This window comes from Notechis scutatus, chromosome 5 (assembly GCF_049901735.1).
Source record: "Notechis scutatus isolate UNSWTSFEM ecotype Mainland chromosome 5, rNotScu1.2, whole genome shotgun sequence".
Taxonomy (NCBI): Eukaryota; Metazoa; Chordata; class Lepidosauria; order Squamata; family Elapidae; genus Notechis; species Notechis scutatus.
The window spans coordinates 86,727,673-86,741,022 of NC_142013.1; the positions used below are offsets into that span (position 1 = coordinate 86,727,673).

A 13,350-nucleotide genomic window follows, 5' to 3' on the forward strand; every position below is an offset into this window, starting at 1 on the left:
TAGCTCTGTTTGTTGGTCTCTTTCACTTTGTTTTTGATCAAGAGATACTACACTAAAAGATATTGCTTTTAGTCAGTGTCTCAATAGGCAAAGTTTACCGAAGATTTTCTCTGTGTTCTTTAATGTAGCTCCTCGAAGAAGCACATTTTCTGATCCCAATGGCCTGCAAAGTAAAAATATTAATTAGTTTTATCAAGGGAAGAAACCAAGCATTTGCAGAATGAAATGAAATGCTGAACAAACAAGGAAACATAATTTTGATTATGACAATTTATAAATGCATGTTTAATACATAAAAATAATGCTAATCCTAACCCAAACCATACTAGGCAAACCTTTAAAAGTTCTTGAACAAATATTCCTGAAATACAAACTGAGAATTAGAGACGGAAAACATTAAAGCTATCCTACATGCACTTTATAAACTGCTATAGAGTTCAATGTTGCTTATTAATTAATCAGTTGGAATTTGAATTATTGGATTTAATTGGCAAATTCCATTTTAATTACACTGTGCTATATATCATACAAGACAAGTTATTTGAATAAGAGAACTAGATATTTAGCTGTTTGTGGCTAAATATTGGAGAATTTTAATTGTAGTCTTTGACTTACAACCATTTAGTGACCATTCAAAGCTGCAGCAGAGTTGAAAAATGTGACTTACAACTCTTTTTCACACTTACATCCACCTGCAGCATCTCCATGTTATGTGATCAACATTCAGACACTTGACAATTGACTCATATTTATGACGATTGCAATGTCCTGGGGTGATACGATCACCTTTTGTGACCTTCTGACAAGCAAATTCAATGTGTAACCAGCTTCACTTAACAACCATACTATTAACTTAATAACTGCAGTGGTTCACTTAACAACTGTGGCAAGAAGGGTTGTAAAATGGGGCAAAACCACCTTAACAACTGTCTTCTTTAGCAATGGGAATTTTGAGATCAATTGGGGCCGTAAGTCTTGTACATTCTCTATATTTAATTTCATAAACATGCACAAGCAATATCTGCATGATTTATGTTTGCATGATCACAGAAAACTTCAATGCTTCAAAAACATTAGATCTTAAATGTGGTTCCAAAATCTGAATACAATTAAAACATGCTAAATATAAAAAAAATTATAAAGGGGAAAAAATATTTACACTCCCTCTGAAGTTGAACCTAATATATCAAAATGATGAACAGCATAAGTCTAATTCAAAGAAGGAATTTTGTTAGAAGGAGTTACAATGAGTCATAATCTGCTTTTGCTCATTGACAGATATGTCAAAGTATTGCAAGATTTGCTAATAGGATTGATCTATTATCAGGCCAGATATGCTAAAACAGGAACAGGAAAAAGAACTGTGAAGAAAAATGTCAAATGTAATGTGAAGTTGTATCACATCCAGACTCCTTCCATATTAGGAACAATCCCACAGTACATTCTTTTGCAACAAACACAATGAATACAAAGAGAGCTCTGAGAAAACAGATTCCTGGTTTCCATCTCCCCTTGGGCTATACATCCAGAAATTACAAAGATTAAGGAAATGTAGCCTGGCTAACAGCTCATCTGGCCCCCAGCCATATAGCACTGAGCTGCCCAGCTGCAACCAAATATCCAGTGAATTTAACTCTAGAGAACTTATCTTTGGACAGAGGTTTATTTATTTATTACAATGCACAGGCCGGATGAAATGTTATTTTTTTTTCACCCTACTTGTTAATACTAAGAGATGAATTACCTGGGCAACGTGTACAAATTTGAATTTGAAGTCTTACCTTGCAATTGGCTCATTAGTCTCATGATAAATATTTATCCGGCCAACAAATCTGAAAGCAAAACAAAACAAAACAAATCCCAAGTTAAGGAAAAGCCGAGCATCAGTATGGCTGTGGGGAAGCAGAGATGTGCATGCCAATAATTGAACGTATGGGCGTGCCAATAGTTTCCACTGTTATCTTTAGAAAAATGCATCATGAATACAGGTAGTCCTTGACTTACGACTACAATTGAACCCAGAATTTATGTCGCTGAATGATAAATTTGTTAAATGAGTTTTGTCCCATTTTACAATTTTTGTTAAGTGAATTACTGCAGTTGTTAAATTGGTACATAATAAGTTGTTAAATTACTACAATAAACACAGTTGTTAGACGAATCTGGCTTCCCCATTCACTTTGCTTATCAGAAGGTCACAAAAGATGGTCACATGGTCACCCAGGACACTGCAACGGTCATAAATATGAACCAGCTGTCAATCATCTGAAAGTAAATCATGTGACCATGGGGAAATGCTGCAACAGTCGTAAGTGTGAAAAATGGACATAAGTCACTTTTTCCAGGGTTGTTTAACTTCAAATGATCACTAAATGAACTCTTCCATCCCTCTGCTGCAGCTCCCTGTCGCTCAAAATATGTGTCACGACTGCCAATGTATGACACCCACTGGCATGTGATTTATTGAGTTTTCATCCCCTGGTAGGCCAACTATGGGTAAATCCAAGAAAAGAAAAGTTTCAGAAGAAAACAGAACGTTTAATTCAACTAGATATGCTAGTTTTGTGGCCGCTCAGGAAATAGTCAGGCACAGGAAGGGTTTTGTGGCTCCCGGTGTTTTCTTTTCTGTGGAAACGGGTTCAAATGGCTCTTTGAGCATTTAAGGTTGCCAACCCCTGGTCTAGCTGAAGCCTGATCTCCAGCAAAATATTTTAATTTTCTTTAAAGTTCTCTTCCTCTGCTTTACTACAGTAAATTATGGACTTGTAGGAAGTGGCTAATTTTTATTTATAGAAAATAGGAATATTTTCTCATTCTATATGTTGCATATTTTTCATCTGTTGCTAAGTAATTCTGACTGGTGTTCTTAATTATGGAATTATATAATAGTTTTAATCATTAATTTTGTATGATTTTTTAAAATAGTCTTTTAAACTGCACATCATTTCAGAGTCATTCTATGTGATGGACAGCTATATAAATATTATTAATAAATTTTCAATGCAGCAATTAGCAACATACAAGTTCCTTTCCATATGGCTACATGTCTTCCAAATCTGGTTTAGCCAGTCTTTCTAGTTAAAAATCAACCTTTTTAAAACTGAATGCTGAAACTATGGATTACAGCATGGAGCCTCTTTTCACACACCATAAACTTCTACAGCTTCCATTCTTCAGTTATGCTGTTACATTTATCCCAACTCTTAATGTTAGATAACTAGGATCTGGTTTAAGAGAACTAGTACTACAAGAAAGAACGAGGAAAGAAAATAGACTCCCTTTTTTATAGTCCATTTAAATCCCTTGGTTTCACTATCAGTTTCCTATTACTGATTCACATTTTCCTTTACTTCTTTTTTTTCAGCTTCATTTTAGGGTGTCCCCCCATCTTTCATTATGGTATACCCACAAACTGCCTGCAACTCAAAGGTTTTGCATCACATAAATGAAATACGGCATAATACCAATATTTGAAAAATGTGGAATTACCATACCTCAGCACTAAAGAGCCATCAATAAAGATCAAACCATTTGTGTTCTAGTTTTCTTGGGTTTCGTGATTCATCTTGATCACCTGAGGCAGAGGTCTCTCTAAGACAGGGGTCAAACATGCGTCATCATGGGGGTGTCACTTGACATATTGGGACTTTTTTCCCCTTTGCTAAACCAGGTAGAGGTGGGGCCAGCACATGACACATCCAAGTTGCGGGTCACAAGTTTGACACCTCTGCTCTAAGAGAAGAGAAGCATTGGGAACCGTTTTCATTGTTCCGGATATCTTCTCAAAATGTGCATTTCTACACTTGGGAGTTCCATATACTTAAAGTAGTATTAGTGAAGTCAGAATAAGTAAGAAGATAATAAATCACATGTTCTTACTTATAAAGATCAGGCTGAGGTTGTTCACATTCAATGGTAGCATGTAGTTTATCAATATCTTGTTCATCTTGAAGAGCCTTTGTATCTTGGACCGCATAATATGTCTGGAATAAAAAAGGAAGTAATAGTGAAATTGGAAACATGAGACACAGTTTCATCTGTGGTCACAGGATCAAACACTATGGCATTGCAAAATTCTGCAACTCTGAACGACTACCAAACAGCTATCTTTGTAGATATAAATTCTGAGATTTTAACAAATCAAATCACTTTACATAGCTCTATTATGTTAAATAAGTCATAAGCTGTATCAGAAAGCTCATATTTTCAAAATGGTGCAGAACTATTTCTCTGAACAGATTCAAATTTTGATATGCCATGTATTAAACCAAAAGTGGGTAATCTTGTAATTATGAGGAGTACATCTGTCCTGTCAGGCTGGTAATTGCAAGTACTGTAGTGGGCAGGGGGAATGATGCAAATCTGAAGCTGATTTTTCAGGAAGCCCATTCTTTGAAGTGTGAACAGGTTTATTGCATAAATCTATACCAGTCTATTTGGAAGAAAGTCTCACAATTAAAAAGGGGATTTATTTAGTGTCATTTACAGGGGATATAAAGGTGCAAGATGGTCCTCACACTATTGCAACAGAAACTTTGCTCCTTTTAAGGTGTGCAATGTTGACACATATATAAAAGCAGTTGAGTTTCGACTAGGATAGCATATCTACCATTTTGCCTACTGTGATCCCTTTCAGAGGTGATGGTTTGTCTTATGACTCACCTACAAAAGTAATATTGCAGCTTTAGGTTACTTAATCCTTCAGAAACATAGATACTTTCATTCATAAACTTAGGTTCTGTAATACAAGAAAAACATCCAATGCCTCATCTTCAGCTAGAGACCATCATTAAACTTGTTACCTTATGACTTGATTCACCATCCAAACTTGCTGTTGTAACAAAACATGTGCCATCTGATCGATTACTTGACAATAATATTAAATCACAGGGGAATGTTTCATCTTCTTTTACCATCACAATGTCTCCAACCTTGGGTGGGGGGGGAGTGGGCAGGACAGAGAGAAATCATGGTTAGAATAAGATTAGAGTTGCTTCCCTCAAAAGTAAATAAATACACTGTTAACATGTTAAACCAAAATGTGACTTGTCTATTTTTAGGCTTAGTATGATGTCTATTATAACACAGAAACTCAACAAGATTGTTTAATGTTGCCCATAAATCAAATTATTATAGTTTATTAGCATTGTACCCTCAACCTACAGGCTTGGTTACAGAATGTGATAAGTCATAATGTAGTTTTGTTGTTTTTTTCTCAATGGTGTTTATATCTCATGTTAGTAGCTTTGTATTAGGCCAATAAAGTAGCTTATTCAGTAAATCATGGCCAAAACAGATCATGGCCTAGCATGACATTTTAACACAGCCATTAATTGGATTAAACATAGGGTGCAACATAATATAATTTGATTTTGATTTAGTCTAATAAGTAAATTGAATCAATGACTATACCATGATTCTTTCTGTGATCTTATTGGCATACTAAACTTTAGTGTAAGCATGATATGCACGTAAGGATTCAGGATTTATTTGTGAATTTCTGATATAACCCTACTATACTTTGTTATTTCTGTTTATGCCTATATACAATCCACAGGACTATAACTACAAATGAAGAAAAAACAAAATAGAAATTCACTAAAATACTCATAATAAATTGAATAATTTGCAAACTCTATTAACTTTATTTTACTTCTGTCCTGTTCAGGAAATCACTGAATAGAAGTAGCACTTCCTCATAGTCTCCTATACTGCTCGGCTATAATATTATATATCAGGTGATAAATTGAAGAATTGCAGTTGTAACAGGAAATGAAATATGTGTTGAGATGTTACAACGCAAATATGACCCCTCACGTACTTGCATGCTGCATTGTAATACTAATGGAAAAGGTTTGCATTGCGACATCTCAATGGCTGGCTGAAAATGTCCACCTAGGTGACATTCTTGAAATGTGCCAAGCTCCCATGATTTCAGGTTATGTTGGCTGTGACTGCTAAAACTTATGATACTTCCTGAAGTATAATGAAACAGGAATAAATTGGAACAGAGGATCACTTTTGAATACAAGTGAGGTTTTCACGGGTCATTACACTTTGAAAGAAAAAAATTGTACTTTTAGTTAGACTATTAGCTCCAACAGAAACAAACTGTTAATATAAATGAAATATCAAACTCATTTATTTATCATTACTACTCATTACTATTTATCAAAAGTACAGAAAAGTACAGAAATACAGAAATACATTTATGCATTTATGCAGCATTTATAAATAAATTCCATTTTGGGAAATTTTAAACAGAAAATTAAAAATATTTAAAGAGTAGCATTGAAACATTCTATCAAAAAACCCAAAACATCTGTAGATAAATAGCTTTTAGTTTTGTTTTAAGCTCAGTTTAAAGTAGAAGAAGAAGAAAAATGTGGAACCATTTCTGTAGAACATACAATCATTTTTCATGCACAAGTGAAGTAAAACAATATGCAAAACTCTCTCTAGAGGAATGGGAAAGGCACACTAACCAAGCAGAAGTACTTATGACCTAGAAAAAAACTGTAACTATAAACAATGTAATTTATGCAAAGAACACTTCAAAATTATACCTCTTTACCATTCACTAAAGTTGCCTATCTTTTCCTTAGCTTCTTCATGAGCCTGCAGAAAAACTGCTCCATTCCTTTAAGAGCTGCATTACCTTTAATGGTAATGTCCACCTAAACTGCTTAAATGTGCTGTGAGGGTGCAGTGATTAGAATGCAGTATTGCAGGCTAATTCTGCCCACAGCCAAGAGTTCAATCCTGAACTCAAGGTTGACTCAGCCTTCCATCCTTCCAAGGTTGGTAAAATGAGGAACCAGATTGTTGGGGGCAATATGCTGACATTGTAAACTACTCAGAAAGTGCTGTAAAGCAGTGATCCCCAACCTTTTTATGCCGCGGCCCGATACCGGCATCAGCTGGGCGCCGCGGCCCGGTACTGGCATCAGCTGGGCGCCGCCATCTTTTTGATGAAAAAGTGCTTCCGGTGACCTCACCGGAAGCACTTTTTCATCAAAAAGATGGCGGCGTTACGCTTCGGTGAGCTTTTCCGGGTAGAAATGGCTTTCTACCGGAAAAGCTCACGAAATGAAGCCGCCATCTTTTTGATGAAAAGTGCTTCCGGTGAGCTTTCTACCGGAAAAGCTCACCGGAAGCACTTTTTCATCAAAAAAAGATGGCGGCGCCCAGCAACCAGCGGCCCGGTAGGACTTGTTCCGCGGACCGGTACCGGTCCGCGGATCGGTGGTTGGGGACCCCTGCTGTAAAGTACTATGGGGCAGTATATAAATAAGTGCTATTGCTAAAGCAGTGGCAGCCTCCCTGTCCCTCCCACACACAGAAGCCTGGAAAAAAATTAGACTGCTTTAATTAATACAAATATGTTGTGCTTATGATTGTGGGAAACCTGATGCACTTCTTGCAAGTTATTTGCACATATGATGTACTCACTTCTCTGGACACACAATTAAAACTTTTTAGCTGTTAACAGAATAACATGCCTTGATCTGCTTTAAATAATTTCATATAATAAACTTAGAAAAGACAGTGCCATAATAAATGTGCTAGTTTTAAAGGTATTAAGGCTATATATCATTGGTTCCTGGACATTGGCTGGCAAGGAAATAAGTTATTCATCAGGCAGGAAGTTGTACTATAATAATATGGTAGAGCACCATTCACTTCTTAACAAATCACATATTTACATCCTATAACATTCTCTGATTTTAAAATGATGCTGTTTTGCATGATGTAGTTGTGGGTTGTGGCTCTTTACACATTCAGAAAGATTTGTCAGTCTAAAAAGGGAATGGTGGTTTTAATCTGATGTGCTGAAAGTGACTTTCTTATAAGGCATTAAAAACAAGACACTGTAATGGTCTACATAAAGGAAATGGTCAAGAAGAAATGTTCTAGCATTAGCTATCATTAAAGGGTGAAGAACTATTGAATTTAGTGACAATTTCTTCACATTTTGGTACTAAAAAGCAAACTGTCAATGTTACTTTTATTGATTTTTAGACTATTTTTATTTATTTATGGCTATTTATCTATTACACTGGCTTGTTTAGGTTAAGTTGAATGAGGATGTAAGAAGGAGAGGGAATGGCCTTGAGAAACAGAAGAAAGAGATGCTACTAAATACAATGGTCAGATAAAAGGTGCTCACTCTGGGACAAGAATATAAGGTGTGTAAAAATCTCAGGCAAGCCTACACAAAGATAAGAAGTATTCAGAGTTGCAGTGTTCTCTTACTGTAGTTTTATGATAAAAATAGAGATATGACATTGGGTTTCCTGCTCTTCCTGGAAGGGCTGACAGACTGTGACCGCTACTGTGGGAAAATTGTTTTTTTAAATAGCCCAATAAAAGGATCTATATCCCATTGCATAAAGAGTGCTTTCGAAATCCAGGAAGAAACTAAATCTTGATAATAATTCTTCTCTAAATCAAAAGCACAATCCTTGTATGTAAACTTGACTGTAAAAAATATTATTCTTGTAACAGAGTTGTCAAAATTTGGAATACCCTATCTGATTCAGTTGTCTCAGCTACACGTTTTCACAGTCTCAGTCACAAATTGACTTCCGTGGAACTTACTTCATATTTAAGTGGTCGCTAGAGGGGGCATGCATAAACTTGTCTATCGTCCCTGCCATTGTATTTTTATTCTCTTATTCTTGGTCTCGTTTTTATTTGACAAATTTAAATAAATAAACAAATGTTTATTCAAAACAACCTTCCACTACATTTAAGTAATTTTTACTGAACAACAACACCCAGGCAGGTAGCCAATGACCTGCTTTGCCTTCATTCTTCTCATATTGTGGTTCTTTTTTCTGAGAAGAAAAATGAAATTTGAAACGCCTAACTGCCTATTAAGCAGGGAGTGTAACAAAATGGCCCCTCAGTAAACTATGGAGAGTTGAGGAGCATATATAATCAACATTAACACTTAGAGATGTTATGGATGAAATTAAGTTCCCTTTCATTCTTTCTTGTCTCTATATATACACTTGCACTCATCTGACCTGTTATGCTGATAGTTCCTATATATAAAGTTGTTTTAGATCAGCAGAGAAGAAAATATATGAAGATAATCCCAAAACAACCTTCCACTACAGTTGTAGTTTTCAAGTTGTTAAAGAGACCCCCTTCTGCCTGTACTACATACATTAATGTTTGCCACAAACCTAGACAGGAAGAGCCCCATCATGAAGAGAGTGCTAGAATTAAGTCTCCTTTTTCAGTGAAACAGAACTCTTAAGATCCATTGGTTCAATATCTTCAGGATGTGTAAAGCTCAAGTTACAAAGAACAAATACTGCCTGCTATAATACCAGTCTTACTGGCTTGTTTTATACTATCTCTCTCATCTTGTTTGTCTATAATCTTATTCTCAGCTACTTTAAAAATTCTGAAAGATACTACAGTGAAATTTATTCAAAATGGATTTGAGTAGCTATTTACATTACAACACTCTACTTTGTAATTTTCCTATCATGGGCAAACTCAGCAGGTCACAAATGAGAGACTACTTTTTGAAACAAAAACCAAGCCATGAGTGGCCTTAAATACTTAGCATCCATATATTAACGTTATTATGACCCACAGACCAGCATAATTACATTTCTTTCTTAGCACCTATATATTAACTTTATTATGATCACAGACCAGCATAATTACATTTCTTATATTTCTTATGGTGTATGATTCAGAGTATTGCAATTCCACTTACGCTGGGAACAATAAAATAATACATTTTATTTAATTATTTATTTAATCTAAATTATGTAGTTGCCCACTTCACCAAAGCAATTCTGGCCAGTGTACAATAAAGCTAAAATATAAATAAATGCATAAAACTACTTATCATTACTGATTATAAAAACATTTAAAAACTATAAAAACCTAACAGAAGAAGGGATATTATTAACAATGGAGCCATATCACAAGTTTACTTTGGGCTGAGAAGAGAATGCCATGGTAATTCTTAGCTATTTTGTGGCCAATCATAGCTTAGCTATTATCATGGCTAACCACAAAACGTTGCTTGGTGCAAGTCAAACATTCTTACCTTTTGGCAGATTAATTCATGCAGATAGTGAGATAACATTTCTTTGTTTATCTGATGGATAATGGGATTGATATAATTCCTTTTTTACTGCTCTGTATAATATCAGGTACTCTATATAGAATGTTTTATCACATAACTGCATTAAATGCCGTGTACCATAATAGGAAACCATTAATGGTACACCCTTTGGCAATAGGAACAACTGTAACTTCATTAAATCTACGGTACATTTGTTTATGAAATGTCTATTTGCCATAAGTGAAACCTTCCAAAATACTCGCCCTCATATACAAAAACCTCATAGGTATATTTATTGACCCTTGATCCTTACTCTTAGTTTGCGGCTCTGCTTTCGAACCAGTTTGCCATGATGAATAAAATGAACGGGACACTGATTCATTGCATTGTCAGCTTTGTGACGAAGCCAATCTTCATATCCCTGAATGAAACCACAAAGAAAACATACAATCAAATGTGTGCTAGAAGAAGAAAATGGTAAACTACTGGTGCATGGTGACCAAAACAATTGCATGGTTGTGTCCATTTGAAATGGACTTTCTTTTTTATTCTTTGGTGTATTATGCACCATAAATTAAAGAAACCAGGAAAGATAGAAGGGGATGAAAAACATTAATGAATCTGTACTGTATCCCACAATGAGGGAAAAACATAGGCGCAGGACTTTAAGAGTAGAATCTCTGCTTCCAGAACTGAGTGCATGGAGGGCAGCAGAACTCTTTCTATGGGGTGCAGAAACAGAGCTGAAATCCTGAAGATTTAAACTCCATTTGTGCTCCTGCCGAAAGAGTTCCATGCATGGAGGGGACCTGAACTCTTTCAAAGGCAGCTCTTCCAGCCAGTCCCCAGAGATGAGAGGGAGGCAAAATCCAAGCAGAGGGTGAAGAATCAGCACAGTAAGATCAGAAGCACTGACCATCTGCTTAATGACATATTTGATCGCTCAATGGTTGAGATTCCAGGCTCAATTGTAGTCATAAGTCAAGGACTACCTGCATGTAAGAGCGGGGGTCTTAAATGTCATGGTCCAGTTTTATCTAGACCTTTTTTGGCATAATTCCTGCAAGTATCCCTGTTGGGGAGTGCATAAAGTATTTCACTGACATACTTGAGTTTTCAGTGCTTATTCATACTAAGAATTATAATTTAGCATAAAAATCAATAGTCTCATTGGAGCCCTCACAACAATCAGGAATCTTAGAGGTCAAAACAAAATTCAGTTTGTATAACTATTTAATGACTGTCACAAGCTATTTCTGAAAATATGGTATTATTGCAGTACTACTGAAGTAACTTAGAAATTAATTCTGCAGCATAGGGTAGAAAGTATTATTCCAATATATCAGTATCTGCATGTTTATCTTCAGGCTATTTTTCCTCTTAATTGTAATTGTTTTATAATTTCCTTTTCATCAGTCAATGCATCCTTGACAGTAACAAATCAATGGATAAAGAATTGATAAAGAAATATACTTTTCATATACATTTCAGTATAGCAAATATAACTGCTGTAATCATGAATAAAAATAAAAATTCAAAATCAACAAGTGATATATGCTTTCCAGAAGAATGGAAACCCTTTTTTTTCTTTTGCCTGACTAACTGGGGAATTCTAAAAGTCAACACATCTTAAAGGTTATTGAGGTAAAAAAAAACAAACCACTGCTTTAGGCCAATCATCTCTCAGTCCAACTGAGGGAATGTAAAGGCGGAAGGAATCAAACATGACAACGGTCAAAAAAACGTTTTTGAAAACCATGTAGACCTGATCTGCCTCCAGTTCTGAATTAAACTCTAAAACGCTTACCTGTTTTATAGCTGTTACAATGATGACAAAGAAAAGTGGGAGGCCGCTTGTCACTGGACTGGTTGGTGTGTCAATAATTAACTGGGAAATAAAATGTCACATTTTTTATAAAATATGGATTTCAACAAAAACCATATTTAAACAAAGAATACTTTTCAAACTATACTTTTATAAAAACAAACACTGGTCTTGAAAAACAGTGAGGTACAGCTTGTCAAGGCATTTTGAAGAAATCCAGCCACATTGATAATTTCAAATGACTGATGGTGCTGTTAGGTACAATGCGGATATGCAGAGGAAAATCTGATTTGTCCCTTAGGCTGACTTAATTACGGTTCCTTGAAATATACCTTTCTGATGCATGTCTTCACAAACGCATGTTTAGTGATTCATGCTTAATATTTACAGCCAAAATGTACTTTGTTTAGTGATTTTGTACTACTCCTTCCTAAGGGCACACATCAATCTGAATTTGAAACATCCTGTTCTAAGTTAAAAATGAATTGAATCTCCAAATTCAGATATTTGCAAACAGGGATTTTAGAGATTTTCTCAAAGATCAGAGCAGCTATGTCAAAGTCCAAAAGGAAAGTTACTACAGGTAGTCCATGGCTTACAACAGTTTGTATAATGACCATTTGAAGTTACAACAGCACTGAAAAAAGTAACATGACCGTTTTTCACACTTTGACCATTGTAGCATCCCCAGGGTCATGTGATAAAAATTCAGATGCTTAGCAACTGAGTCATATTTACGATGGTTGAAGTATGCCAGAGTCATGTGATCACCTTTTGTGACCTTCTGACAAGCAAAGTCAATGGGGAAGTCAGATTCACTTAACATCCATGTTACCAACTTAACAACTGCAATTATTCACTTAAACTGTGACAAGAAAGGTCATAAAATGGGGCAAAATTTACTTAACAATTGTCTTGCATAGCAACAGAAATTTGGGGCTCAATTATGGCCATAAGTCAAGGACTACATATACTTTCCTTTTCATTTTTCCTATACATGCCTTATATATCTAATATAAAAAAGAGGTGCATTTTACCTGTACAAGAAAAATGATAAGAAAGTAGAAGTTTGCTATTCTTCGGAACTGCTCAAATAAGTTCTTCGGTATGAAGTTCCAAAAGGTGTACTGAAAAAGATGGGAAGTTCAGGAAGGCTAAATCTTAATTTACAAAGGAATTAGACATGATTTTTTTTCTTTCTATGTCAATAGCACAATATATTGCTTAATGCTGGGAATAAACTGCATTTTTGTGAAATGATCATACAAAGTTTATATATTATATGTCTATGTATGTCACATTAAATTAAACAAAGTGGATTGTATTATTAATTAACCTAAAATACCATTCTTCAACATTTCGGAGAAGATGAAGCGTATTTTGCTACACTTGGCTGTGACAATCATTTTACAAACCTCTAGGGAATTTT

General features: G+C 35.3%; 1 protein-coding gene across 8 annotated transcripts in view; it reads right to left on the reverse strand.

Annotated features, from left to right (window-relative positions):
* The window catches only part of ATP11A (ATPase phospholipid transporting 11A), a 115,940-nt gene that overhangs the window by 41,668 nt on the left and 60,922 nt on the right, over nucleotides 1-13,350 (reverse strand). For all 8 annotated transcript variants that reach the window (XM_087967247.1, XM_087967252.1, XM_087967251.1 and 5 more), the window contains exons 3-9: nucleotides 12,959-13,048; nucleotides 11,904-11,984; nucleotides 10,410-10,517; nucleotides 4,803-4,931; nucleotides 3,880-3,983; nucleotides 1,782-1,832; nucleotides 99-163 (exon numbers count right to left, since the gene is read on the reverse strand). In XM_087967247.1, the coding sequence (XP_087823373.1) occupies nucleotides 99-163; nucleotides 1,782-1,832; nucleotides 3,880-3,983; nucleotides 4,803-4,931; nucleotides 10,410-10,517; nucleotides 11,904-11,984; nucleotides 12,959-13,048 (628 nt within the window). The remainder of the gene's footprint in view (nucleotides 1-98; nucleotides 164-1,781; nucleotides 1,833-3,879; nucleotides 3,984-4,802; nucleotides 4,932-10,409; nucleotides 10,518-11,903; nucleotides 11,985-12,958; nucleotides 13,049-13,350) is intronic.